Source organism: Phodopus roborovskii, unplaced genomic scaffold, assembly GCF_943737965.1.
Source record: "Phodopus roborovskii unplaced genomic scaffold, PHOROB, whole genome shotgun sequence".
In the NCBI taxonomy this organism is placed as follows: domain Eukaryota; kingdom Metazoa; phylum Chordata; class Mammalia; order Rodentia; family Cricetidae; genus Phodopus; species Phodopus roborovskii.
The window spans coordinates 28,875,014-28,900,293 of record NW_026126541.1 but is presented as its reverse complement, the minus strand read 5'-3'; the positions used below and the strand labels follow the sequence as shown (position 1 = coordinate 28,900,293).

General features: G+C 37.9%; 1 protein-coding gene and 1 pseudogene across 2 annotated transcripts in view; one reads left to right on the top strand and one right to left on the bottom strand.

Moving 5' to 3' along the window:
- Positions 1–20,325, top strand: part of Jak2 (Janus kinase 2) — a 70,288-nt gene extending 49,963 nt beyond the window's left edge. For both annotated transcript variants that reach the window (XM_051199951.1, XM_051199950.1), the window contains 7 exons: positions 358–494; positions 4,209–4,398; positions 4,937–5,061; positions 5,223–5,395; positions 16,573–16,690; positions 17,841–17,954; positions 19,026–20,325. In XM_051199951.1, the coding sequence (XP_051055908.1) occupies positions 358–494; positions 4,209–4,398; positions 4,937–5,061; positions 5,223–5,395; positions 16,573–16,690; positions 17,841–17,954; positions 19,026–19,133 (965 nt within the window). In that variant the 3' untranslated portion in view covers positions 19,134–20,325. The remainder of the gene's footprint in view (positions 1–357; positions 495–4,208; positions 4,399–4,936; positions 5,062–5,222; positions 5,396–16,572; positions 16,691–17,840; positions 17,955–19,025) is intronic.
- A 1,755-nt stretch (positions 20,326–22,080) lies between these two features.
- Positions 22,081–22,725, bottom strand: LOC127233475 (60S ribosomal protein L15-like; annotated as a pseudogene).
- Between the last annotated feature and the right edge of the window lie 2,555 nt (positions 22,726–25,280).

Sequence of the window (25,280 nt, the reverse complement as noted above, 5' to 3'; positions counted from 1 at the left end):
TTAAAAACATGAAATAGGTTTATTTTTTTTGTCTTCACCTTCCTCCTTTAGAATGCTGAGGTAAATGCATGCTTGTCTCATAGTTAGTTAGCACCACACTTTTCTAACCTCAGGAATTGGAATCTCACTTTAAAAATACTGAAACTACCTATTTTGGAGTAATTTGCCCCTTGAAACTCTATCTGGAAAGTCTGAGTAATAATGAAAAGTTCCTAATAATATAATGCAAATAATTTTGAGTTTACCTGTGTAATTTAGTATTCCAAGCTCATTATGCTTCTTAGCTTGAATATCTGTCAGTTTTACCCAGGGAATGTATTTGCCAACTTAGTATAATGTTGTTCTTTATTTCTACAGACTATGAACTACTAACAGAAAATGACATGCTGCCAAACATGAGAATAGGTGCCCTAGGATTTTCTGGTGCTTTTGAAGACAGAGACCCTACACAGTTTGAAGAGAGACACTTGAAATTTCTACAGCAACTTGGCAAGGTAAACTGTCATACATTTTCAAATACAATATATTCATATATCACTTTATTTGGGAACAAGAAGACTTTGGACTAGAGCTGCTCAATCCACTTTCCACAAAATTTTAAGAGGTATTTGTAGAAAAATGAGCTTAATTGTTGGATATTAGAGAATTCTGTTAAACAAGCACTTTACTGAAGAATACCTCAGGTCCTTTAACGTGTAATGCAGCCAACATCTTTTAAGAAGATGGGAGATAAACTAAGGAGTATTTCCAAAACTGATTCTGGGTCTCTTGCTTTGAAGGGGTAGTTTGTGCATTATAGTAAGTTAGTGTAATAGAGAAGGGAACACAAAGTGTTCTGTCTGCCTTTCTGACATTGTCTTGGGAGAAATAGTCTGATTGCTTACAGCCTAGGTCCTTGAATTACCATGTTCATTACAGAGGTTCCATTAAAAAGTTTCACACTCACACATAGCCTATATAACAAACAAAAATGAAAAAAGACTCAGTGCTTACTTAGCAGGCCCAATTGTAGTGGCAAGGTCTCTCCCTTATTTGTTTACAGGGATCTATACCATATCTCATTATGAATTGGATTTTAGCACAGATACAACATGAAGACCTTATTGAGATTTGGAGCTATATTAGAAGTTGTAGTTGAGCTTTCTTAAAACTAAACATTGATGGTTATATTAAAATTAGTCTAACTATATTAATAACTATTGTTCATTTTTTATGTAACATACTCAGGAATATTTGAAGGGATATAGCAATTGAGGAAAAAGTGTTTAGGTGGTGGGAATATTCATTATCTATTGCTATATAGCAAATTACCTTAAAACCTGCCAGTTTCTTTGAGTTTGAATCTGGGGACAGTTTATATGGGTTGCTTTGGGTTAAGGTATCAGCTAGGCCTTAAAATTCCTCCGAAGGCTTCATTAGATCTCTTCCATAGCTCATTAACATGGCTGTTGCAGGCCTCCTTCCAAGGTACATGGACCTTTCTACAGGGCTGAATTGCAAAGTGGTAGCTGAGGGCATACACCCGAGGTGGAGGCCATGTTTTTTTTTATAATATAATCCCATATAGTATCTCATTATTCTTGCAGTATTGATCATTTCTTGGTAATATTGCAGTGTATGTCCAAAATTTCTTAGACCATGGAAGTCTTTTCAGTCTCTCTTCCTTTGTTGCCTTCTGACATATCAAAGAAAGTATTTTTTTGCAAAATTTAGGAAATTATATTTTAAATATAAAAGTAATTTCTTCATTTTACAAGGAAAAAATGAAATATAGGAAATTTAAACGCCTTGCTGTAGTCACAAAGCAAGATAGAGGCAGTCGTGAGATAAGAGCCGGGCTCCATGCTCCTGCTGCTATGCACGCTTGTTTGCTTTTGTGTGAACGCACTTCAGCTACATCGTCGTCTGTAATCTTTGCTTTCAAATCACGTGCCTTTTATTCCCAGAGATTGTGGTCACATAGCAAAGACCCATTTATGAAAAAGGGAAAAGTTAATATGACTCATTCCTACATTTCTGTAGAATCCATCTCAATTTGTTGTTTGTTTTTTTATTTTTTATTTTTTTGTTGTTTGTTATATACAAACATTTTTTATGAACATAATGACTGGTCATAGAATTATTGAATATAATTAGTGGGAACAGAATAACGGAAACTTTAAAAGATCTGAACAAACTGATTTTTCAAGTCCTTAGATACAGTTTTCAATGTATATTATAATCCCCTTTAAAGAATTCTCTTGGTAATATGTAACACTTTGGGGGGTGGGGGATCCATTTTATTTGAAGTTAAAGAAATCTAGTAAATTTTTATTAGCTTCAGTTGCTAATGCCGTCTTCAGCTAATATCCATCCTTCCTCACTTCCCCTTCCTCCCTCCTTCCCTCCATCCTCCCTTCCTATACTTTACTATCCTGGGGATTAAACTCAGGGTCTCACATGTGCTAGGCAACTAGTCTATCACTAAGTTATACCCTAAACTCCTTATTATTTTGAGACAAGGACCTGCTTAGTTGTCTGTGCTAGTCTTGAACCTGATTTCAACATTCTAAGAATCTGTGATCAAAGGCTTGCAGCTCCTCATTGGACTTGATTTCCTTTTATGCTTCCATCTCTTCTAAGTTTATGAAGCTTCCATCTAAGTGTGGATGTGTGAGCATTTATGTGATTAAGGTATTTTGTGTCGATTAGCTTGACTGTAGTGAACATTTTATAACTCTGTGTGTGTGTGTGTGTGTGTGTGTGTATGTATATGTGTGTGTGTGTATATATATATATATATGTATATATATATATGCTTAACCATCACTTTGTATACCATGAATGCATATTTTAATAATTACACTATAATAACCTGAAAAGGGAAGAAAAACTTATTTCCATTTTCTAGGTAGAAACTCAGTGTTTCAACTTTGAAAATTGAAAGTGTAAATGTAAAACCATTGTTAGCTATTAGGGTCACACTCTTTTAAGCCTGTAGAAGAAAATTTAGCAGGCATGTTAGGAATCAGGAAGGGTCTTAATTACATTCAGATTTTGAGTTTTTCTGAAATCATGTGGTTTTGATATTACACAAATACTAGCGCTCCTCTTGATGGCCACATGCTTCACTGGCCACTGGGAACAGTGAAAAGCACTGCTCAGCAAACTGAGAATCACAAAGAAGGGTGATGAGCGTATGTCCCTTCAGTGACTGTAGTACCTTAAGACCTTTTACAGGACACAAATTGGAACAGATGTCAAAATTGTATCTATGTTTGTGGCCCATTTAATTATTTTTGGGATGTCAGCTGGTGTTGAGATTGTTCAGACCTTGTTTAGGCGGCCATCTGGTTAAGATTTCAGCTTCCCTGTCATAGCTGGGAGTCACAATCTCAGAGCCAACTTCCTGGTCATCTGGCTCTCAGACCCCCCACCTCCACCCCCCACATTCTCTGGGCCTAGGGTTGTAGATGTGTCAGTCAGGGAAGGGCGCCCACAGCGAGTTGTCTGATTTATGACTAGTTGTGGTTTCTGCGGTATTCTCTTGGCGCTACACAAAGAAGCCAGTGCTCTTAACTACAGGGTCATCTCTCCATTCTTAAGTCAAGCAGACTCTTTATTAGTTTGTGTTTGTATAATGAAATACTGTGTTCTGACTGGATGAGAATAACAGGCATTAATTCTCCACAGACCTAAGGGCTAAAAAAGTCGAGGGTCAGAGTTCTGGCAGGTTTTGGTGTCTAGTAAGTGCTTGCCGCCTGGCTTCAGATAGAAGCTTTTGAAAGGGAAACTTCTGGAGTTATTCTTGTTCTTATGAGGGTACTACCCTTGTGATCATTTAATCTTAACACTCTGTATAAGGACACTTCAAATGCAATCATATTAGGGATTAGGCCTCCTTGTGTAAATTTGGGGGTCACACATATTCAATCCATAGCAATTCCTATTCACTGAGAACAATATGAAGATGCACGGAGATAGAGGAATAGTCTATAATTCAGTCTATACTTTTTCAGTCTAGAATTCATCCCAAAGAAGTTGTTTGTAGGTATACTGCCCAGTTTTTAAAAATAACACTTCCATTTCTTTCTTTAAAAGTTCTCTAACATAAACTGAGAAGTCTTCCTACTAATTCTATATGCCATGTACTTCCTGTATCTTTAGAAGTCAATAGTAAGTTGTTTTGAAGACTTTTGGCTTCCATGCTAACGTCACATGTTGTTTAGGGTAATTTTGGGAGTGTGGAGATGTGCCGATATGACCCTCTACAGGACAACACTGGGGAAGTGGTGGCTGTTAAAAAGCTCCAACACAGCACCGAAGAGCATCTCAGAGACTTTGAAAGGGAAATTGAAATCCTGAAGTCCTTGCAGCATGACAACATTGTGAAGTACAAGGGAGTATGCTACAGTGCTGGTATGTTGCGCATGGAAACCTGTCCTAACTTCACAGTATGTCTTTGACATCCTGGGTAGTAGAAACAGACAGTTGTCAAAGATTTGTCAGTGCGCAGAGAGAGATGCTTGAAAGTGTGTGGGACTATATATAACTACTTCAGTGTTCTGACTGGTTGGCTAATCATCCTTCTCACCACTTCTTAAAAATGTGTTAACTTTTTTAAATACAAAATTAATTTCCTAATGTAGTCTATTAAAATGTTTTTGAATTAGATACTTGTTACAATTGAAAAAATTATTATCAACTTATTTTGATTTTCACAAATTAATTAAAAGAGGCTAAATAATAAATATTTCTAATGCTTCTTTCAAAAAAACTTTTGTATTAAAAAGCCTGTATTCTTAAATACCATATCACCTTTAATTTGTAGTAAAGTTTTATCATCATGGACCCAGATTTTGTATATACTTAAATCATTTACATATATATTTTTCCTAATATTTAATCAGTAAGATACAGCATGATAAAACATTGTGTTCCTTTTGTATATTAAAAGGTCGGCGCAACCTAAGGTTAATTATGGAATATTTGCCATATGGAAGTTTACGAGACTATCTCCAAAAACATAAGGAACGGATAGATCACAAAAAACTTCTGCAGTACACATCTCAGATATGCAAGGTACCTAGCATCCTAAATGTCTGTTAGGGGAGCAATAATTATGGTGAACTAACTCAAAAGTCATACAGACTTGTCCTTAACTAATACAGAGAACTTGTAGGATACAGCCATGTAAATTATGTTCATAGAACTACTGAAAGAAAAATGTATTTTATCCATAGGGCATGGAATATCTTGGTACAAAAAGGTATATCCACAGGGATCTGGCAACAAGAAATATACTGGTGGAAAATGAGAACAGAGTTAAAATAGGAGATTTTGGATTAACCAAAGTCTTGCCACAGGACAAAGAATACTACAAAGTAAAAGAACCAGGTGAAAGTCCCATATTCTGGTGAGTAGGCATTTTTCAGTATAATAAAGTGAAATTTTAGAGAACTTGCTTCAAGCTTTATTTTTATTATTATTTAATGTATAATATCTAATAACATTCAGCTTAGCACTACTTCCTATAACAGCAATACTTATCATATGCTTTGTGTTGAGCTAAACTTATTTCATGTATTATTTCAAATAATGTTTTCTAAAAAAAAAAAAAAAAAAAAAAAAAAAAAGCAGGTGGTTGTGAGCTGCCTGGTGTGGGTGCTGGGAATTGAACGTGGGTCATCAGGGAGAGTGCCATGTGCTCTCAGCTGCTTAGCCATCTCTCCAACCTCTCAGGAACCCTTATTACAACCCATAGAGAATATATATTGTTATGATGATTACAGGTCCAACAGTCCTCGCCCGAAAACCCCAAATCAAACACACTGAAGCCTGCAACATCTTAGGCACTGAATGATATTCAGAGTTTCAGGGTTGGAGTAGGGAAGCTTAACTGATGGACATTTATGTAAGCAAATGTGCCCCAATCTGAAAAGCTCTAAAATCAGAAGCACTTCTATTCTCAAACATTTCTTATAAGGTCTGTTTTGCCTGTAGTTCCATTCTAAGCAAGAGGGGACTTAACTATAAATGTAAGTTAAATAACTTGCCCAAGGTGTCTTTACTAATAAATTATAGCATTATAGCATTGGGATTCAAATTCAGTTTGACCCTTGATTTTGTACTTTTAAACTTTCTAAGCCATGATAATGTTATAATCTGGCATTAATTAAATACTGGACTTATAGATTTGGAGTTAGAAGTAATTTTTGATTTTTAATTAAAATTGTCAGGAACATTCATAACTCATTTTACTTATGTGAATATTTTATTAACATATATAATTATAACAACAATAGATTTCATAACATTTTTCATACATTCATGGAATATTTTAAATCACCTTTACTCTCATCCCCACCGATCTCCTTCATGTTCCCAGATAGCTGCCATTCTGGGATCAGCTGCTGCTTCTTTGTGGTGACCCAGGGAATTGAAATAGGCTTCACTTATGGGAGCACAGGCAAGCGCTCATGCTTTCCCACAGCTACACCACTTAAGAAAACCTTGTCTCTTTCAGATATTTGGAATTATTAACTGAATGTAAATATCATGGAGCACGTGGCCCTCTAAGCTGCCCTCTACTCTAATGATAGAATGTTGGCAGGCCCAGTTTTGTGCAGATAGTCATGGCTGCTATGAGTTCAAGAGAACAGTTAATTGTACCCATATGGAGCCGCCACTGTAGCACTAGTAAACATACTTTGTCTGGCTGATCAGTATTGCACACAGAGTATGACAATTCTCCCACAGCAATCTGCATAACACTTTACAGCACTTATGAGGACTAGCCAGCAGTACAGTTCTCGCTTGATTTCTCTACGTTCTGTGACCACTGAGTGTGGCATCAGGTGTAAGATCTTAACATGCTGTTCTGCATACCTTATTTTTTATGTGTTAGATAGACATCATTGGTTCCATTGAAATGTACTTTGGTATAAAGTTTTGTAGTTTTGATTTGTTTGGTTAATTTGGTTAGGTTTTCTTTTTTCTAGGAGAGGAGTTGTTTTTGAGACTGGGTCTCACTGTGTATCTTTGGCTGGCCTAGAACTTGATACGTAAACTGCACTCACTGGTTTCAAACTCTACCTCTGGAGTTTGGGGATTAAAAGTGTGTGCCACCACCCTGGCTGATGCAGTTTCATGCAGTTTCAATGTGTTCATTTAGGATGTGTTTTGTGTTCTAGGAAGCCATGGTGAGCTTGTTTTAGTTTTATATGTTTCCAATAAACTTTCTGGTTTATTCCTCTGCTGAAGTGATACTATTAAAATAATGTTGTTTGTTGTTCTCCTCTATTCTTCCCCCGATGATTCCTTAATAGAGGGAGCCATTATAGGTATAAAGAGAAATGTGACACTAAAGAAATGTCCAGAGATATACAAGGATGACCCCAACTAAGAATCTAAGCAATAGTGGAGAGGCTACCTTAAATGTCCTTCCCCTGTAATGAGATTGATGACTACCTTACATGCCATCCTAGAGCCTTCATCCAGTAGCTGATAGAAGCATAAGCAGACACCCACATCAAAGCACTGAGCTGAATTCCTGGAATCCAGTTGTAGAAAGGGAGGAGTGATGAGCAAAGCGGTCAAGACTAGGCTGGGGAAACCCACAGAAACAGCTGACCTGAACAAGGGGGAGCTTATGGACCCCAGACTGACAGCTCAGAAACCAGCATAGGACAGAACCAGGCCCTCTGAATGTGTGCTTCAGTAAGGAGACCTGGGAAGTTTATGGGCCTCTGGTAATGGAACAGCATTTATCCCTAGTATGAATGGACATTGGGAGCCCAGTCTCCATAGAGGGATACTCTCTCATCCTAGACACAAGGTGGGGAGGGCCTAAGCCCTGCCCCAAATGATGTGACAGTCTTTGATGATCTCCCATGGAAGGCCTAACACTTTCTATGGAGCAGAAGAGGGATGGGGGTTGGTGGGGAGCATGGGAGGATGGGAAGGAGAAGAAACTGGGATTGATGTATAAAATAAGACTTTCTAATTTAAATAAAAAATAATGTTGTTTGAGTCAAATACTAAAGGATGGTGTTTAAAATTTGTATTAAATATAATTTGATGTCTGACCTAGAATTTAGAAAGAGTAATATAAACACTATAACTGTCAATGTATAAGTATTTTCTAAGTTATTTAAAATACATAGATCAATTTGCTACTGCTCAATTCATAGATCATCCATATGTCCTGGTTTGTTTATTTAATGCTTTAAATTAACTACTCATTCCAGTTACTGTTAGTTCAGAGAGAACCATAGTTTAAAATTTTTGAAATACATTATTTCACATTAGAGTAAGTTATAATGGTATTATGAGTATGTTTTTTAATTTTTTTAAATTAATTTTTTACATTGCAATACTAGTTCTCCCTCCCTTCTTTCCTGCTGCTCCCTCACTCCCCTCCCCACCTTGAATCTGTTCCTCAGAGAGGGTAAGGCCTCCCCTAGGACCAAGGCATCTCTCCACACCCCTATGTCTAGGCTAAGCAAGGTATCTCTCCATATAGAATGGCCTCCACTAAGTTAGTTTGTACGTTAGTGTTAGATCTTGGACCCACTGCCAGTGGGCCTCATATATTGTCCCAGACATACCATTGTTCCCTATATTAAGGGAGTCTAGTTTGGTCTTACACAGGTTCCCCATTTGTCAGACCAGAATCAGTGATCTCTCACCAGCTCAGGTCAGCTGATTCTGTGGGTTTCCCCATCATGGTCTTGATGCCTGTGTTCATATTATCGCTCATCCCTCACTTCAGTTGTACTCCAGAAGCTTGGCCCATTAGTTAGTTGTGGATTTCTGCATCTGTTTCCATCTGTTTCTGGAAGAGGGTTCTAGCTTCTCTTGGGTTGTGGACTGTAGGCTGGGTATCTTTTGCTTTATATCTGGTATCCACTTATGAATGACTACATACTATATTTGTCTTTCTGGTTTTGGGTTACCTCACCCAGTATGGTTTGTTCTAGTTCTGTCCATTTGCCTGCAAATTTTAGGATCTCATTGTTTCTTAGCACTGAGTAGTATTCCATTGTATAAATATACCACATTTTCTATATCTATTCTTCAGTTGAGGGACAACTAGGTTGTTTCCAAGATCTGGCTATTACCAATAATGTTGTTATGAACGTAGTTGAGCAAATGTCCTTCTGGTGTGAATGTGCCTCCTTTGGGTATAGGCCCAACAGTGGTTTTGCAGGGCCTTGAGATAGGCTGATCCCTAATTTTCTGAAAAATTGCCATACTGATTTCCACAGCAGCTGTACAAGTCTGCACACCCACCAGTAAGGAGTGTTCCCCTTTCTCCACATCCTCTCCAGCATAAGTTGTCATTGGTGTTTTTGATCTTAGCCATTCTGATCAGTATAAGATGGAATCTCAGAGTAGTTTTGATTTGCATTTCCCTGATGACTAAGTATGTTGAGCATTTCCTTTAGCATCTTTCCACAATTTGAGATTATTCTGTTGAGAATTCTCTGTTTAGAATTGTGCCTCATTTAAATTGGATTATTTGGTAGTTTGAAGTCTTGTTTCTTGAGTTCGTTGTATATTTTGGAGATCTTCCCTCTGTCACATGCAAGGTTGGTGAAGATCTTTGCCCATTCTGTAGGGATCTGTTTTGTCTTGTTGACTGTGTTCTTTGCTTTACAGAAGCTTCTCAGTTTCAGGAGGTCCTATTTATTAATTGCTGCTCTCAGTGTCTGTGCTACTGGTGTTGTATTTAGGAAGTGGTCTCCTGTGCCTATGCACACAAATGTATTTACCACTTTCTCTTCTTTAAGGTTCAGCGTGGATGGATTTATATTGAAGTTGTTGATCCATTTGGACTTGAGTTTTGTGCAAGGTGATAGATATGGGTTTATTTGCATTCTTCTGCATGTTGGCAGCCAGCTATACCAGTACCATTGGTTGAATATGCTTTCTCTTTTCCATTCTATATTTTTAGCTTCTTTGTCAAAAATTAGGTGTTCATAGATGTGCGGGTTGATACCGAGGTCTTTGATTCGATTCCATTGGCACACCTCTCTGTTTTTATGCCAATATCAAGCTATTTTCATTACTATAGTTCTATAGTCGAGCTTGAAGTCAGGGGTGGTGATGCCCCAGATGATCCTTTATTATTGTACAGAATTGTTTTGGCTATCTGTTTTTGTTTGTTTGTTTGTTTTTCCATATAAAGTTGGGTATTGTTCTTTTGAGTTCTGTGAAGAATTGTGCTGGGCTTTTGATGGGGATTGCATTGAATCTGTGGATTACTTTTGGTAGGATTGCCATTTTTAATTTGTTTATTCTAGAGCATGAGAGATCTTTCCATTTTCTGATATCTTCTTTAATTTCTTTCTTTAAAGACTTGAAGTTCTTGTCATACAGGTCTTTCATTTGTTTGGTTAGAGTTACCCCAGGATATTTTATGTTAATTGTGACTATTATAAAAGGTGATGTTCTCTGATTTCCTTCTCAGCCCATTTGTCATCTGTACATAGTGGGGCAGTACTGATTTTTTTTTTTTTTTTTTTTTTTTTTAGTTAATCTTGTATCCTTCCACTTTGCTGAAGGTGTTTATCAGCTGTAGGAGTTCCCTGATAGAGTTTTTAGGGTACTTGTATAAACTATCATATCATCAGCAAATAGTGAATTTGATTTCTTCTTTTTGAATTTGTATCCCTGTGACCTCCTTTTGTTGTCTTATTGCTCTAGCTAGAACCTTAAGTACTATGTTGAATAGATATGGAAAGAGTGAGCAGCATTTTCTTGTTCCTGATTTCAGTGGGATTGCTTTGAGTTTCTCTCCATTTAGTTTGATGTTGGCTGTTAGATTACTGTATATTGCCTTTATTATGTTTAGATATATTTCTTGTATTTCTGTTCTCTCTAAGACCTTCATCATGAAGGGGTGTTAAATTTTATTGAAGGCTTTTTCAGCATCTAGTGAGATGATCATGTGGTTTCTTTCTTTCAGTTTGTTTATATGGTGGATTACATTGATGGATTTTCATATATTGAACTGTTCCTGCATCTCTGGGATGAATCCAACTTGGTCATGGTGGATGATTTTTCTGGTGTGTTCTTGAATTCGGTTTGCCAATATTTTATTGAGTATTTTTGCATCTATGTTCATGAGGAAAATTGTCTGTAGTTCTCTTTCTTAGTTGTGTCTTTGTGTGATTTGGGTATCAGGGTAACTGTAACCTCATAAAAAAAAGTTTGGCAATGTTCCTTTTGTTTCTGCTGTGTGGATTAATTTGAGGAATATTGGTATTACATCTTCTTTGAACATCTGGTAGAATTCTGCTCTGAATCCATCTGGGCCTGGGCTTTTTTTTTTTTTTTTTTTTTTTTTTTTTTTTTGATTGGGAGACTATTGATTAGTGTTTCTATTTTCATTGGGGTTTAGTGTATTTAAGTTGTTTATCTGTTCTTGATATAATGTTGGTGTGTGGTACTTAGCTAGAATATTGTCCACTTCCTTAAAGCTTTCTGATTTTGTGGAGTACAGATTTTTGAAGTATGACCTGAGGATTCTCTGGATTTCCTCAGTGTCTGTTGTTATGTCCTTCTTTTCATTTCTGATTGTGTTAATTTGGATATTCTCTCTCTGTTTTTCGGTTAGTTTGGATAAAGGTTTCTTGATTTTGTTGAATTTCTCAAAGAACCAACTCTTTTGTCTCATTGATTCCTTGCATTGTTTTCTTTGTTTCCATTTTATTGATTTCAGCCCTAAATTTGACTCTTTCTTACCATCTACTCCTTCTGGGTGAGTTTGCTTCTTTTTGTTCTAGCACTTTCAGTTGTTCAGTTAATTCACTAGTGTTGGATTTTTCCAGCTTCTTTATTAGGCATTTAGTGCTATGAACTTTTCTCTCAGCATTGCTTTCATTGTGTCCCATAATGAGTAAGTTTTCAGGGAAGAGTTTTTCCTATATATTAAAGATAATGGCAATGTATTCTTCAATAGTTATGATTAAAACACAGTCATGTCAGGGATTCATTTCACTACAAGACACAGGCATAAAGTTGAGGGCTTTCTAAATAAGTCTCTGGTTACTCAGGAAACAATGCCAATAATTGGCAAGTGAGACTTGAAATTAAGAAGCTTCTGTATGGGCAAGGAAATAATCAAGTAAAAGGCAGCCTACAGAATAGAAGAAAATCTTTGCCAGGTGTACATGTCCAGAATATACATAAGACTAACACACTAAACACCAAGAAAACAAGCAACCCCTTTATCAAGGGACTGACAGGATCACAGAACAAACAACCTCCCCCCACCCAAGAAGGGACTAAAGGGTCACAGACTAGGTGGAGTAGTGGAGCTGGAAAGACAGGGCACTCCTAGACTTGAATGCATTCTTTCCGTGAGGGGGGGGCATTTAAGAAATGATTAGGCAGCACTCGGGAGGCAGAGGCAGGCGGATGTCTTTGAGCTTGAGGCCAGCCTGCTCTACAGAGCTAGTTCCAGGAGAGCCAGAGCTGCTACACAGAGAAACTCTGTTTTGAGGGGAAAAAATGATTAGTATTGGGACTTAGCTCAGTGGTAGATCAGCCCTGGGTTCTTCTACAGTTCCCCCCCCCCAAAAAAAAGACTGGGCTATGATTGCACCTTCCTATAAAATACCCAGAGCTCTGGTGTCCTGATAGTGAATGTGAACCGAGAACTCCATGCACCGTGCTGTGTTCAGTAGACAGTACTTCTGCTTCTGATCTAGAAAAGAAGCTCTGTGTGGGGTCCCTGCTGTCTTCTTTTGAAGGCAAAATGTTTCATAGTGATGCCACGATTATTTGCCTGTTAGCTCTCATTTTATGAGGCTCTAACAGAATTTTCCAAGGGTATAAAGCATTGTTCTATCTAACCAGCCATTAAAGAAACCTGCAAATATTTAAACTTGTCAGTTTGGTCAGTAAGTCCCCAGATCTTTTGTCTTTGCCCCTCAACACTTGGGTTGTAGGCTGTTGTTCCTGATGTTTTTACATGAATGCTGGGGATCTGAACTCAGGTCTTCATGCCTTTCATAGTAACTAGTTTATTCATCAGGCCACACCTGAAACCCCAAGAAGTACATTAATGTTGAAAAATACTATTTTTTAAAAACTAGTAGTAGTGAGCCAGTGAGACAGCTCAGCTGATAAAAGTGCCTGTCATACCTGATGCTTTGAATTCAGTCCTCTAAATCCATCTAAAAACTAGGAGAGAAATGAGTCTTCAGAGTTGTTTTCTGACCTTTATAGGCATGCCATAGTATGGCACATGTCCTCATCCCATCATGCATACCTACACAGTAATAGGTTAAAAAGTATTGGTATCGTATGCATACCTCTATTTGATCCATAACAGAGCACAGAACTAAATGACCAAACATGGGCTTCTATAGCCATTATGAAGCCAGTGAGACATGCTGCAAAGCCCTTCCTTCTGTGATGTCTTTCTCCTGAGTTTTAAACACTCACTTTCATGCCTTAGTTTTCTTTCGATCACAGTAAAAGTCACCAAACAATACAGCCTTTGCAAACTGTTTTCCTTAGTACATGGAGAGATAATGAGGGCAGTCAAGATGATATAACTAATGTTCTATAAAAATAAGATACATTATTCATCATTACATATCACTAACTGTTCCTACAGGGAGGAAGGTGGAAGGGCGGGAGAGTCACGAAGCCTTTTCCGTAGTATCTTAATCTCATTCTCCAGGAAGGGTCCCCCATGGCCTCACTGCTCTTACTGATAGCTCATTGGCCATTAAGTTTTAACACCTGAAGTTTGGAGAGGACCCAGTCAAACCCTAGCAAGCAAAATGTAGATCTGAGAGAAATCACATGCAATTCTACCCATAGGAGTTAGCCATAATTTTTAAAACAAAGCTTGATTTTATTTAAAAGAAATCTGTCCTCCCTAACACTTTAATTATCAAAATGCTGTTTTGCTTTAATCTCTTGGCATGTTCCAAGATGTTTTAGGAGTTGGTACTAAGAAGAGCTAGAAGGAAAATGCTTCTACTTCAATATTTTTTAAAAAACTTCGAGAAGACTTGTGTTTTTCTCACTGTTCCTCATCTGGACAGTCTGCATCCTGGGCTACTCTGCACTAGTCATGGGCTCTGACTTAAGACTGTAATGAAGGAGAGAGTTGCTAGGGAACTATTTTGAAAAGACGTGGTGGCTCATTACACGTGGCAATAAGAGAGTTAAAAAATTTCTGGGCCAGCCAAAAGGCTCAAAAGTAGGCCTGAGTTTGGTTCTCTAGTACCCGAATGGTAGAAGGAGAAAACTTAAAACCATGGGTTGTCTCTGACCTTCACACACATACAAATAAACAAACACATGTGTGCATAAGTACATAAATTGTAAAATATTTTAAAAGAATAATTCCTAAAAGTCCCTTCCTGAGCAGTTAGATAGATAATGATGCCATTTATTTCATAATCAATGTAAAATGATCAGCAGGATGTAGGAAGATGGAGATGGTATTTACTGTGGAAATGGTGTTTCCATCTAGAGAAGTCAAAGCAGACTATGAATTTAGGAGACTTACACATAAAGGTAGGTAAAACTATCTAAAAACCTTTTAGCAGGAGAGGAAAGGATTAAGTGATAGAACTTTGGGAAAAGAAGTGTTAGCAGAAATATAATTAAAACAAAGTATTCTCTGAACCCAAAAACCTTCTATAGAAGCAGGAGATAGAAAGGTTCGATTGATGAATAAGCCTTATGCATAGGTGTGTCATTGTCATAAACACACCCCTAAGAGATCTCTAGATGAAAAGAAACTGTACATCTCTTTGTAGCCAGGCAGAAACAGCACATTGCATACAAGTGTTCTGGAATGGACATTAGTTCTCAGGTGAAAGGACTTAACCACCATTTGTCATACATTGTTCATCCTAAATTCCCTTGGACACTGTATAATTACCTGTTTTGGCTAATAGCCTCTATCCTGCTGTGACACTGGCTAACTTTGTTTTTTTGTTTTTTTTTTTTTTCTTGGAAAGAGGTTCTGGCCAGCTTAGGTTCCTCCCAGCCCTGAGAAATCAGGAGAAAGGGGCATTACCAAAAGGTAGTTCCTAGGTACACATTTGTAGATCATAAAGCTGACATTGGCTTTTAAGCAAGAACGTTTCAAAGGGACAGAAAAAATACAAGTTCCATAAATCTCCACGGAAAAAGAGGGGGAAGAATCTTCCTAGTGAGACCCACAGAGAGAAGTCTTTCCTGATTTGGCCTACCTTTGCATAAGTAAAGGGCATTGTAGAATAAATCTAGCCACCTAGCCAGGGGTTGGCAATTTGTAATAAAGGAATTAATTGCAAAGAGTGCTTTGCTAAACAAATAAACCCATAAAACCAGCATAGTTGTAATCCCAGTACTTGGGAGGCTGAGGCTGGAGGATCATGAATTTGAGCTCAAGCTGGGCTACACAGAAAGACCTGTCCAGTTAAAAAACAAAACCAGCAAAACACAAAACACAAGAGGGGGAACTGTATTTGAGAGTTAAGAGAATAGCACTGTCTGAAGGAAGTGACATCATGCTGACAGACTAAAACTGAAATTTAAAAATAATAAAAAGTAAAAATTTTAAGCTAAATATATAGATTACATTCCTATTTCGTGTTTGTATAGTACAGACTAAGTCTAGACATACAAGAAGCAGGGGTCATTGAGACAGGGTAGTTAGGAAAGGACTTGTCCAAGTAATACTTGAATTGGATTTTGAAGAAGAAATTAAAGATTAAATATATTTTCATATATTCAGTCTAGTCAGTCAAACAGGTCTCTGTACCTATCTCTATAGTAAAGACAGGCTTGTAACACCATTTTCCTGTGGCTTTGTATTTTCGGTGTTCTTTTATAATTACCACCTTCTTGATTCTTAACAGCTTCAAGTTACATTCCCAGCTAGAAACTAACAATATTCCTCCCTATTTTTAATCTGGATTTACCTAAAAGAACAGCTCACTTTTCAATCCTTAGAAAAAATGTTCAGTTAACACCCAGTGCTGTCAACAGAAACAAAAATAAATGTGCTTAGATTTTTATCTATGTCAGAGGGTCTTAGGACCAGGTTTTCTGATTTGTTAGGAGTACCCACCACTCAACATTTATCATACTCATCACAGAGAAGAGCAGCATAGCAAAAGCAGCAACTAGAAAGGTCTGTGGAGCAAATCACAAACTTGCAAAGGCCCTATCCCCACAGCAAGGAAGACAGCAATGCACATACAATGTTTATCAGGGAGGGAGGTGTGGTGGAACCAGGGCTCAGTGGTTGTGTGGTGACTAGTTTCATGGGCGCTGTCTGCCTAGTATATAAAAGTTCCCAAACTCCAAGAAGATAAGCACTTACCCAAATAAGAACATTGCTTGTGTAAATAGCATGGTAAGCCATACCCCCTCCTGAAATTTAAGTTCCCAGTGCCATCCAAGAGTTAGCATTGCAAAGGAGCCCTTCTGAGGTTAGCCTCAGGCCTGCTGTGTGTGCCCATGTCTTTCTGTGTCCCCTGGGAGAGTTTATCATTTGTTTTTCTCCTTCAGTATGATGAGTTGTTACATCAAATAACTCATCTTTTAAATTATTTCCATATATTGCAGGTATGCTCCAGAATCCCTGACAGAGAGTAAGTTTTCCGTGGCCTCAGATGTGTGGAGCTTTGGCGTGGTTCTGTATGAGCTTTTCACATACATTGAGAAGAGTAAAAGTCCACCAGTGGTCAGTGTGCTTTTTAATTGCTTAACTGCCCCCCCACGCTCTTTCTATTGCTCAACTTTTGTTTTAAGCACAAGAAGGCATTATGCAAAGGAGAATAACAAGCCTAGGGCCTATTTTAGAATCCCTTATTATTCAACAATACCCAACAAAATAACCACAAACTTACTAAATTCAGTGTATTCTCTTGGCCATGTCTCTGTGACTGTAACAAAATATATGACACTGAGTACTTCATAAAGAAAAGGGATGGCTTATTTAGCTCACAGTTTTTTGAAAGGCCAGTATCAAGCAATGATCCTTTGGGTTCATCAAAACATGGCAAATAAGCAGAAAAGATACATGTTAAAGCTGGAGTCCGAGAGCCAAGAGGTAGGCATTCCTCTTCCTGTGAAGCAGCTTGCTCTCACAGGAGCTAAAACACTCAGGGAAACTAGAATTCATCTCTTAAAGAGCCCACCGTCCCAGGACCAAGCCTCCAGGACGCCTCCAATGGCTTTAAAGTACACTGAGTGTGCACATGTACTCCAGCAGCATCACACAACCTAAAACAAACCTTTGGAAGTAACTTCTGTTCCTTGTAGATTTCTTTTAATATATGGAGGTATGAAAAATAAAAAATAATTTTAATGAGATAACCATGTGATACTGACATTTTCTTTCAGCTGTACTATATATTTACAAAGAAATACCTTTGTTTTCTAAAGTTGAGTTTTATAAGCTTCCTGTATAGTTTGTTATTCTGTTAATTATTACATTACTTATTTCACTTTACCAATAATTACTACAAATGTGATTTTAAGTGCCCAAAGGCATTCTGTCATACAGTTGTATTTCTGTAATAGCATCTACAGTTTTTTTTGCATCATGTGTAGTTTTACTTCTGGCTATCATGATAGAATAAAAGTGTAGTTGTCAAACATTATAAGTTAGCAAATTGCTTTTGATTGTTTCAGAAGAAAAGTTGTCTCAGGTTATATCTTCACAGCAGTGATAGGCATGAAATAGTTTGCTGTATTCACCATCATATTTTCAATGAAATTTTACCAACTTAATATGAAAATGGTTATATCTATTTTATCTTAATTTGCATTTCTGTTGTTAGTATAATATGTTTATTTATGAAGGCATTTAAAATGGGTTTATATTTCAGGAATTTATGCGAATGATTGGCAATGATAAACAAGGACAAATGATTGTGTTCCACTTGATAGAGCTTCTGAAGAATAATGGGAGATTACCGAGACCAGAGGGGTGCCCAGATGAGGTAATGATTTTAATTAATTAATTAATAATTTTTGTGTGTATGTATGTATGCTATGTATTTGTGTGAGTGTGTGTCTGTGTGTCTCTGTGTATATGTGTCAGAAAGAGGTGTGTGTGTGTAGGTGTGGTATAAGTGTATGTGTGTGGTATGTGTATAGGTATGGTGTATGTGTGTGGTGTGTGTATAGGTATGGTGTGTGTGTGTGTGTGTGGTATGTGCATGTGTGTGCGCATGTATGTGTGTATGGTGTGTGCGTGTGTGCGCGCACGTGTGTATGGTGTGTGTGTGTTTCTGTTTATGGGTGTGGTGTATTTGTGGTGTGTGTATAGGTGTGTGTGTGTGGTGTGTGCGTGTGTGCGCGCACGTGTGTGTATGGTGTGTGTGTGCATGTGTGTGTATGGTGAGTACATGTGCGTGTGTGCACGCACGTGTGTGCATGGTGTGTGTGTGTGCATGCGTGTGTATGGTGAGTGCATTGCGTGTGTGCGCGCACGTGTGTGCATGGTGTGTGTGTGCATGGTGAGTGCATGTGCGTGTGTGCGCGCACGTGTGTGCATGTGCATGTGTGTTTATGCAGGCTCATGTACCACAGTGCCCATTGTTTGTGAGGAAGTGTTCCCGGTTGGCCTTGCCTTCCTCCTTGCTGAGTGAGTCTGTGTTGTTTCCCACACTGCACTGTGCACTCAGGCTGCTTGGTCCTCACTATGTCCCTGGTGATTTTCTTGTCTCTGCCTCGGTTCTGTTGAAGGAGTGCTGGAATTAAAAGCGAGTGTTGTTGTGTGTGGCTTTGTGGTTCTCAGGAATTGACTCTTTGTTATCAGGCTTCTGTGTTTGCTTCTTTTTATCACTGAGCCATCTCACTGGTGCAACAACTTTTTTTTTAATTGGCAGTAATTATCCCTTTTCTTTTTTTTGTTTTATTGAAAACATATACAGCTGATGTGTTTTAAAGCATAACCGTAGCATTATTACTACTGGCTTAGGCACATCCACCGAGATTTACAGATTCGTATCATCCTCTAATTAACATGATACTTTGTTTCATTCTAATTTAACCTTTTCACTTTATAGATTTACGTGATCATGACAGAATGCTGGAACAACAATGTCAGTCAGCGTCCCTCTTTCAGGGACCTAGCACTTCGGGTGGATCAAATCCGGGACAGTTTGGTCGCATGAATGAGATGGCCTTTACTCAGAGACCAAGTAGACTTCCAGAATCGGAGCAAAGCTCTGTATCCATGTTGCCGTGGACCCTTATTCACACGTCCTTACAAAGCTAGGCTGTCTGCTCAGAACTTTGGAAATGTTGTGAACTCTTTTTCGTGCACCATCTGTAAAAGATAGTGCTAAAAACCTTGCAAGCCGCTGTGAAGAGCTGCATGGAGCTCATGTGTGGCAAAAGAAGAAAACAGACATTTTCAACTCAGCATTTTGAAAAATGAAACAATTATAATGTAAATTTTGCAGTGTTAGAGATACACAGAATATACATGTACAGTTTTTACCATGTGGAGTGTACAATACTTTGGCATCTTGTGTGATTTTCACGAGGGCTGGTGTTTATTAATGTTTTCTAATTTTTCCATAGTTAATCTACAATAACTTCATGATGCAAATTAAAATGCTCATAAAATTGAATAAATACTTTTTCTTTCTTGTTCTTCTATGCTGCTGTCAGGGCTTATAGTTCCATATCACTGTAAATATTTTTCAAAGCAAAAGGAACAAAAGTCTAGTTTTATTTGTATAGGAAATTTCCTTAATTCTAAAGAATTTTGAAATGGAACAATCTTACAAAACATAGCACAATCTATTTTCTTATTTGTTTTCCTTGTGTCTGTTTATGGTAAATATGTTTTTACATAGAACTGTCTCCAACTTTTTCTATGACTATAGTGAATAGTATTCTTTTATATTTTTTGAGATTAAAAATGCCAAAAATACTATCCTCCCTTAAACTGTTAACTGCCAACAAGAAATTGCAATCCCCGAGAGCTGTCATTATATATTAAATTGAAGTATAAGCCATAAATAATTTGTAAAGTGTACAAGCTCTTTACGATGTATAATGGGTTAGAATATGGCCAAAGACTGTGTGAGGGGTTTCTGCACTTGCTATTTCAGTGGTAGGAGAAATGTCCCTTCGTCAGAGTCTCCCACCTGGATAGGAAGTGAGAAGTTGTGGAGCAGATGGTTGTTCATTCTGTTCAGGAATGCCAGAAGATTTGTAAGCACATCTTTAGAAGAGGAGAGAGCATATACATTTTCAAAGTATGAGTAACTGTTTTCTCCTTTAGTGCTGCTCCATGTTAGACAATGTCATGTCAAAAATAAAGACTTTTGTGTGTTATTTATACAAGATTTTAAATATTTGTAATTTATTTTAAAAATTCTCTATTCCCAGTGGTGTGTACTTGTTTGTTTTGCTGAAGAAGGATAGCAAGAAATGGTCCTCACATTCTTTAGGCATCGTAGTAGATACCACATACAGAGACCATCTATGGTAGTGAGACTGGTGGGGTTTGTTTTTTAAAAAATTCTAATATTTTAATGGGAGTTACATAGATTTCATGTAATTTCTAAGGACTTCTCAAGAACACATATGTAATACAGTGTATCAATTCTATAGCATTTCAGATGGAAGTAGTATATCATATGATATGATTGATTTAGAATTCTTATACTAAAACTTAACAGATTTTTCAGAAAGGTCTATATTTTGCTTATTTTTAAAAATAGTAATATAAACTACATTTTGTTAAGCTTTTTAAAGTATTTGAATTTTGACTTTTAAAAAATCCCACATATATATTAACATTGTAGAATGTGATGACAATCTTACTGTAAATCTTTAAAATTTTGATTTGAACAATGCATATAAAAAAATTACTCCCATTCATAGCTACTTGGTTCCTCGTGAGGAAGAAATAGCAGTTAAAGTAAAATGTTTCTTCAAGTTACTATTAGAAATCAAGAAACAGTTTTCTCAGGTTTCTATAGTTGTGTAAATATTTGGTGGTGCTGTTCTATAATCATTAAGTAAATAATTCCATATTATCATGGGTACTTGCTTTAGAAAATATTTATGTTTCCATACTATTTGTATATGTTGCCAGTGGCACAAAATTTACATTGGAGGAGTACCCTTCTTACAGCCCAGGTTTTCAGCCTTAAAGTTAAGTGAAATTTTTTACAGCTGTAACTTCTGATATTTAAGCATAATAACACAGATTCTAATGGGGCTTAATAATAAAAACCCAGAGTTAGATATTGTGGTAAATGCTGAAAGATCAGAGAAGTGAAGGAGCCAGCCACAAGAGAGACTTTTTACTTCTAGTGAGTCCTCTGACCAAAGGGGCGATCCTGTCCCTACACATCCTCAGACTGAATGCACAACCCTGTCTCTAGGAATCCTTAGACTGAATGCATGAGCTCCTGTCTCCTCCTGCTTTATATTCCTCTCTCTGCCCAGCCATATCATTCCTGGCTCCACCTCCCTAATGCTGGGATTAAAGGAAAGATGTGTGGTTCCCAAATAAAGGTGTGAGCCACCACTTGCCTGGCTCTGCTTCTCTTTTAGACTGGATTAATCTCATGTAGCCCAGGGTGGCCTTGAGCTCACAGAGATCCACCTACCTCTGCCTCGCCAGTGCTGGGATTAAAGGTGTGGCTACCACTGCCTGGCCTCTATGGCTAACTAGTGACTTGGCTCTGCACTCTGATCTTTAGCCAAGCTTTATGTGTTAAGGCACAAACAAAACATTATCTAAACTTTATTTAAGTTTTACCTAAAAAAACTTTATTAAGTAATAGAGGTGAGGAAATACCTAGATTTCTCTATCTGGGGAGCCATCCTCCCTGGGGTTTGTCATATGCTCCACGTATTAGAATATTAATTACTTCCTTGGACTATTAACATGTTCCCACAAAGTTGGGAGATTGTTATAGTATTATAAATTATTTTCCTTTGTGTAGTCACCCAACTGACCACAGTTGTACATATAGATGAAAATGTTTTTCACCAAAGAGTTAAATGAATGGTATTTTTATTTAACTTTTTTTTTTTTTTTTTGACGGTCCTAACTTGTTTATTTGGTATGAAATTTTACAAACATCGCGTATATTAGCGGTAACGGTGGCGCTGCAGAGTGTTGTGCCTTCTCCAGGCTGAACTACAGGAGCCGCCGATAGTGTGGTGGAACTTGTGGCCACTTCCAAGGCCACGGCTCTTGTGGCCAACAGATGTCAGCCTACGCATCTCTCTGTGCTTGTGGACTGGTTTGGTGGTCCACTGGGTGTCAGGGTTCCTTCTGATAGCTTTATGGAATGGATCAATGAGGATAACCTCAAAAAAAAAAAATGTATACGTATAATCTTCACCAACCCAGTAAGAATTGAGGACTCTCAAAGCTCCATAATGACGGCCAGCTCTCTCCTCAGCAACAGACTGAAGGCAAACTTTAGCTGGTTAACACCACGATGGACGGGCTTGCTGTAAGTTGCACCCTTAGGAAATGGGCGTTTGCGGCCACCATGGCAGATGCTAATCCTGTATATGACATAACCTTGCTTGGCCTTGTACCCCAGCCTTCGCACTTTATCGGACCGGGTGGGGCGGGGAGCTCTGTGCAGCACAGAGAGCTGGCAGTATTGCCATCACGTCGGACTGCTGCTTCCTACATAATTCCTGGATGTCCTTGTATGCACCCATCTTGGCTCACCTGATGGCTGCCGCCAGAGGAAAGGAAGAAGCCTTTTTCCCACAATCCTTTTTAACTTTTTATCGGGAGTGGTATATCTCAGTGATGAAGCCCTATAGCTTTGAATTTGAGTGCCCTTGTGACTTAAGGTGTTGAATGTTTTTCCAGTGTATGCATTAGCCATTTTTACTTTATATTTTGAGAACTGTCTATCTGGTTAATCTACATGGGTAATTATTGACTGGATAATTTGTTTTCTGGTATTTATTTTTTTAGTTGTTTGGATCAAATCTGATCAAATAGCTGACAAAGATTTTCTCCTACTCTGTAGACTGTCCCTGATTTATTTTTAATCGACTTGTGCAATTTAGAAAAAGGAATTGGTTTTCATAGTTTTACTCCTAGGTATCTAGTTTTATCAGCACCGGAGTTGAAGAGTCTTTCCCCCAGAGTATACTTTTGGTAACTTAAAGATCAGAGTGTTGTTACTGTCTCTGGTTATAATTTGGAATTAGGTATTGTAACATGTCTAGTATTTGGTAAAGGAAGATTGCATTGACTCTGTAGATCACATTTGGTAATTTGTCAGTTTTCACAATAATTCTTAAGCTCCATGAACATGGAACACTCTACTATTTTCTTAATTTCTACAATGCTTATAGTTTTAATTGTAGAGGACTTTATCTTTGGCCAGGTTGGCTTAGTTTAGTTTTTAAGGGTATTACAAGGAGATTGGTTGCTGAATTATTTTTATGAAAATTTCTTACTTGAGTATGAAAAAAACTGCTGACTTGTATGTGTTAATTTTGTGTCTTGCTGAATTGTTTATTAGACATGAGGTTCTTGATGAAGTCTTTGGAGTAAGGGATCATATACTCTGCACATAGGGAAACTTTTATTTCTGTTCCTCTTGCTACCGTGTTATTTCTCTTTATTGCTCTGGCTAAGCACTTGGGTATTATAAGCTATACTCTAAGAGTGGGGACTGATATCCTTGTCTTTCTTCTGATTTTAGAGGAAGTGCTGTCAGTTTTTTCTTGTTAAGTATAAACTATAAATATATTGCCTTTCATATTAAGGCATGATAGCTCTGTTTCTGGTTGGTTTGTTTGGGACTTTTACCATGAAAAGATGTTGAATTTTGTCAAGGGCTTTTCCCTCCACCTACTGTTTTCTTAATGATTATTTTTATGTGGTGCCTACATGTCCATGGTGCCCCCAGGGGTGGGAAGAGGGTGTCATGTCCCCCAGAACTGGGGTTATAGACAGTTGTGTGTGGGAACTGGGAACTGAACCTGGATTCTCTGTAAGGGCAGCAAATGGTGTTAACCACTGAGCAATCTCTCCAGACCCAATGTTGTTATTTTAAAAAATAATTTATTAATTGAGAATTTTATACAGTGTATTTTGATCATATTCACTCCAAGCCTCCCTCTATCCTCTTCACCTCCCGGCCCCTCCTCTCCTCCATCAAGTCCAGTTCTTGTTGCCCAAATACATTTGTGAGTAGGGCCTGACATGGAGTATGCTAGGCCTACCAGCGGCCACATCACTAAAGAAAATTGACTTTTCCTCTCTCCGTAGTTACCAAATGCCACAGCTCCTCATCTAGTAGTGAGGATGTCATCCCCACCTCTGCTAGGATTTTGTCAGGCCTGAGCTTGTGCAAGTTGTAAACTTGCTGTGAGTTCATATGTGCCACTGTGTGTTTGGGAGAACACTTTTCTTAAAATCACCTTCCATCTCTGGCTCTTAAAATCTCTCCACTCCCTCTACTGCATAGTTCCCTGAGCCTTGATGGTGAGGGAGTGATACAGATATCCCATTTAGTGTTGAGCACTCAACATTCTCTTATTCCCTGCATATTGATCAGCTGATGGCTTCTATGTTACTGTTGTCTATAGTAAGAAGAAACTTTTCTGAAAAGGTCTGAGAGATATACTGTTCTGTGCATGTAGCAATAAGTTATTGGGAGTTGTTTTTAGCAGAATAACAGTAGTAGGTTCCCCACAGGGGCCTAAGACCTGTCTAGCCACATGTTCTTGGCCCCATTAACGGTGCCATTAATGAATTCTATCCCAGGGATGGACCTTAGATCCAACCAGAAAGTGGCTGTTCCCATAACCTTTGTGCTGTTAGTGTACCAGTGGGCTTATCTTGTCAGGCAAGGTGTTTTTTATAGTTTGTAGGATTCACAGCAGAGTGAAACTGATATTTTTTTTTCTTCTGGTAGCATGGATATCACCTTCCAGAACTATGAATCTTAGTAGGGATAAATTTTCCAGGTGAGCACCTGCTTGATTTCTCAGTGTTCTGTCAATCCAGCATGTGGAGTCTTCAGCAATAGGGTCTTACTGTCAAGTTCTGGCGGGTTACCAGGAGTATTGGCAATAGTCTGTACTGTTGAAGGGAAGAGTGTCTAAGGGATCCCATTTGTCAGTGGCTTACAAAGAAGTAACCTACTCCTGGTACTGTTTTTCGTTGTTTGTTTGTTCGTTTGCTGGTATGTGGTGTCTGGTTTGGGGTATTGACATTGTATAGCTTCATTAAAACTTTTTATATGTATGTATTTAAGAAGCTTCTACAGTAGGTTTTCATATAGCTTTTTCAACAGGCTTTTAGT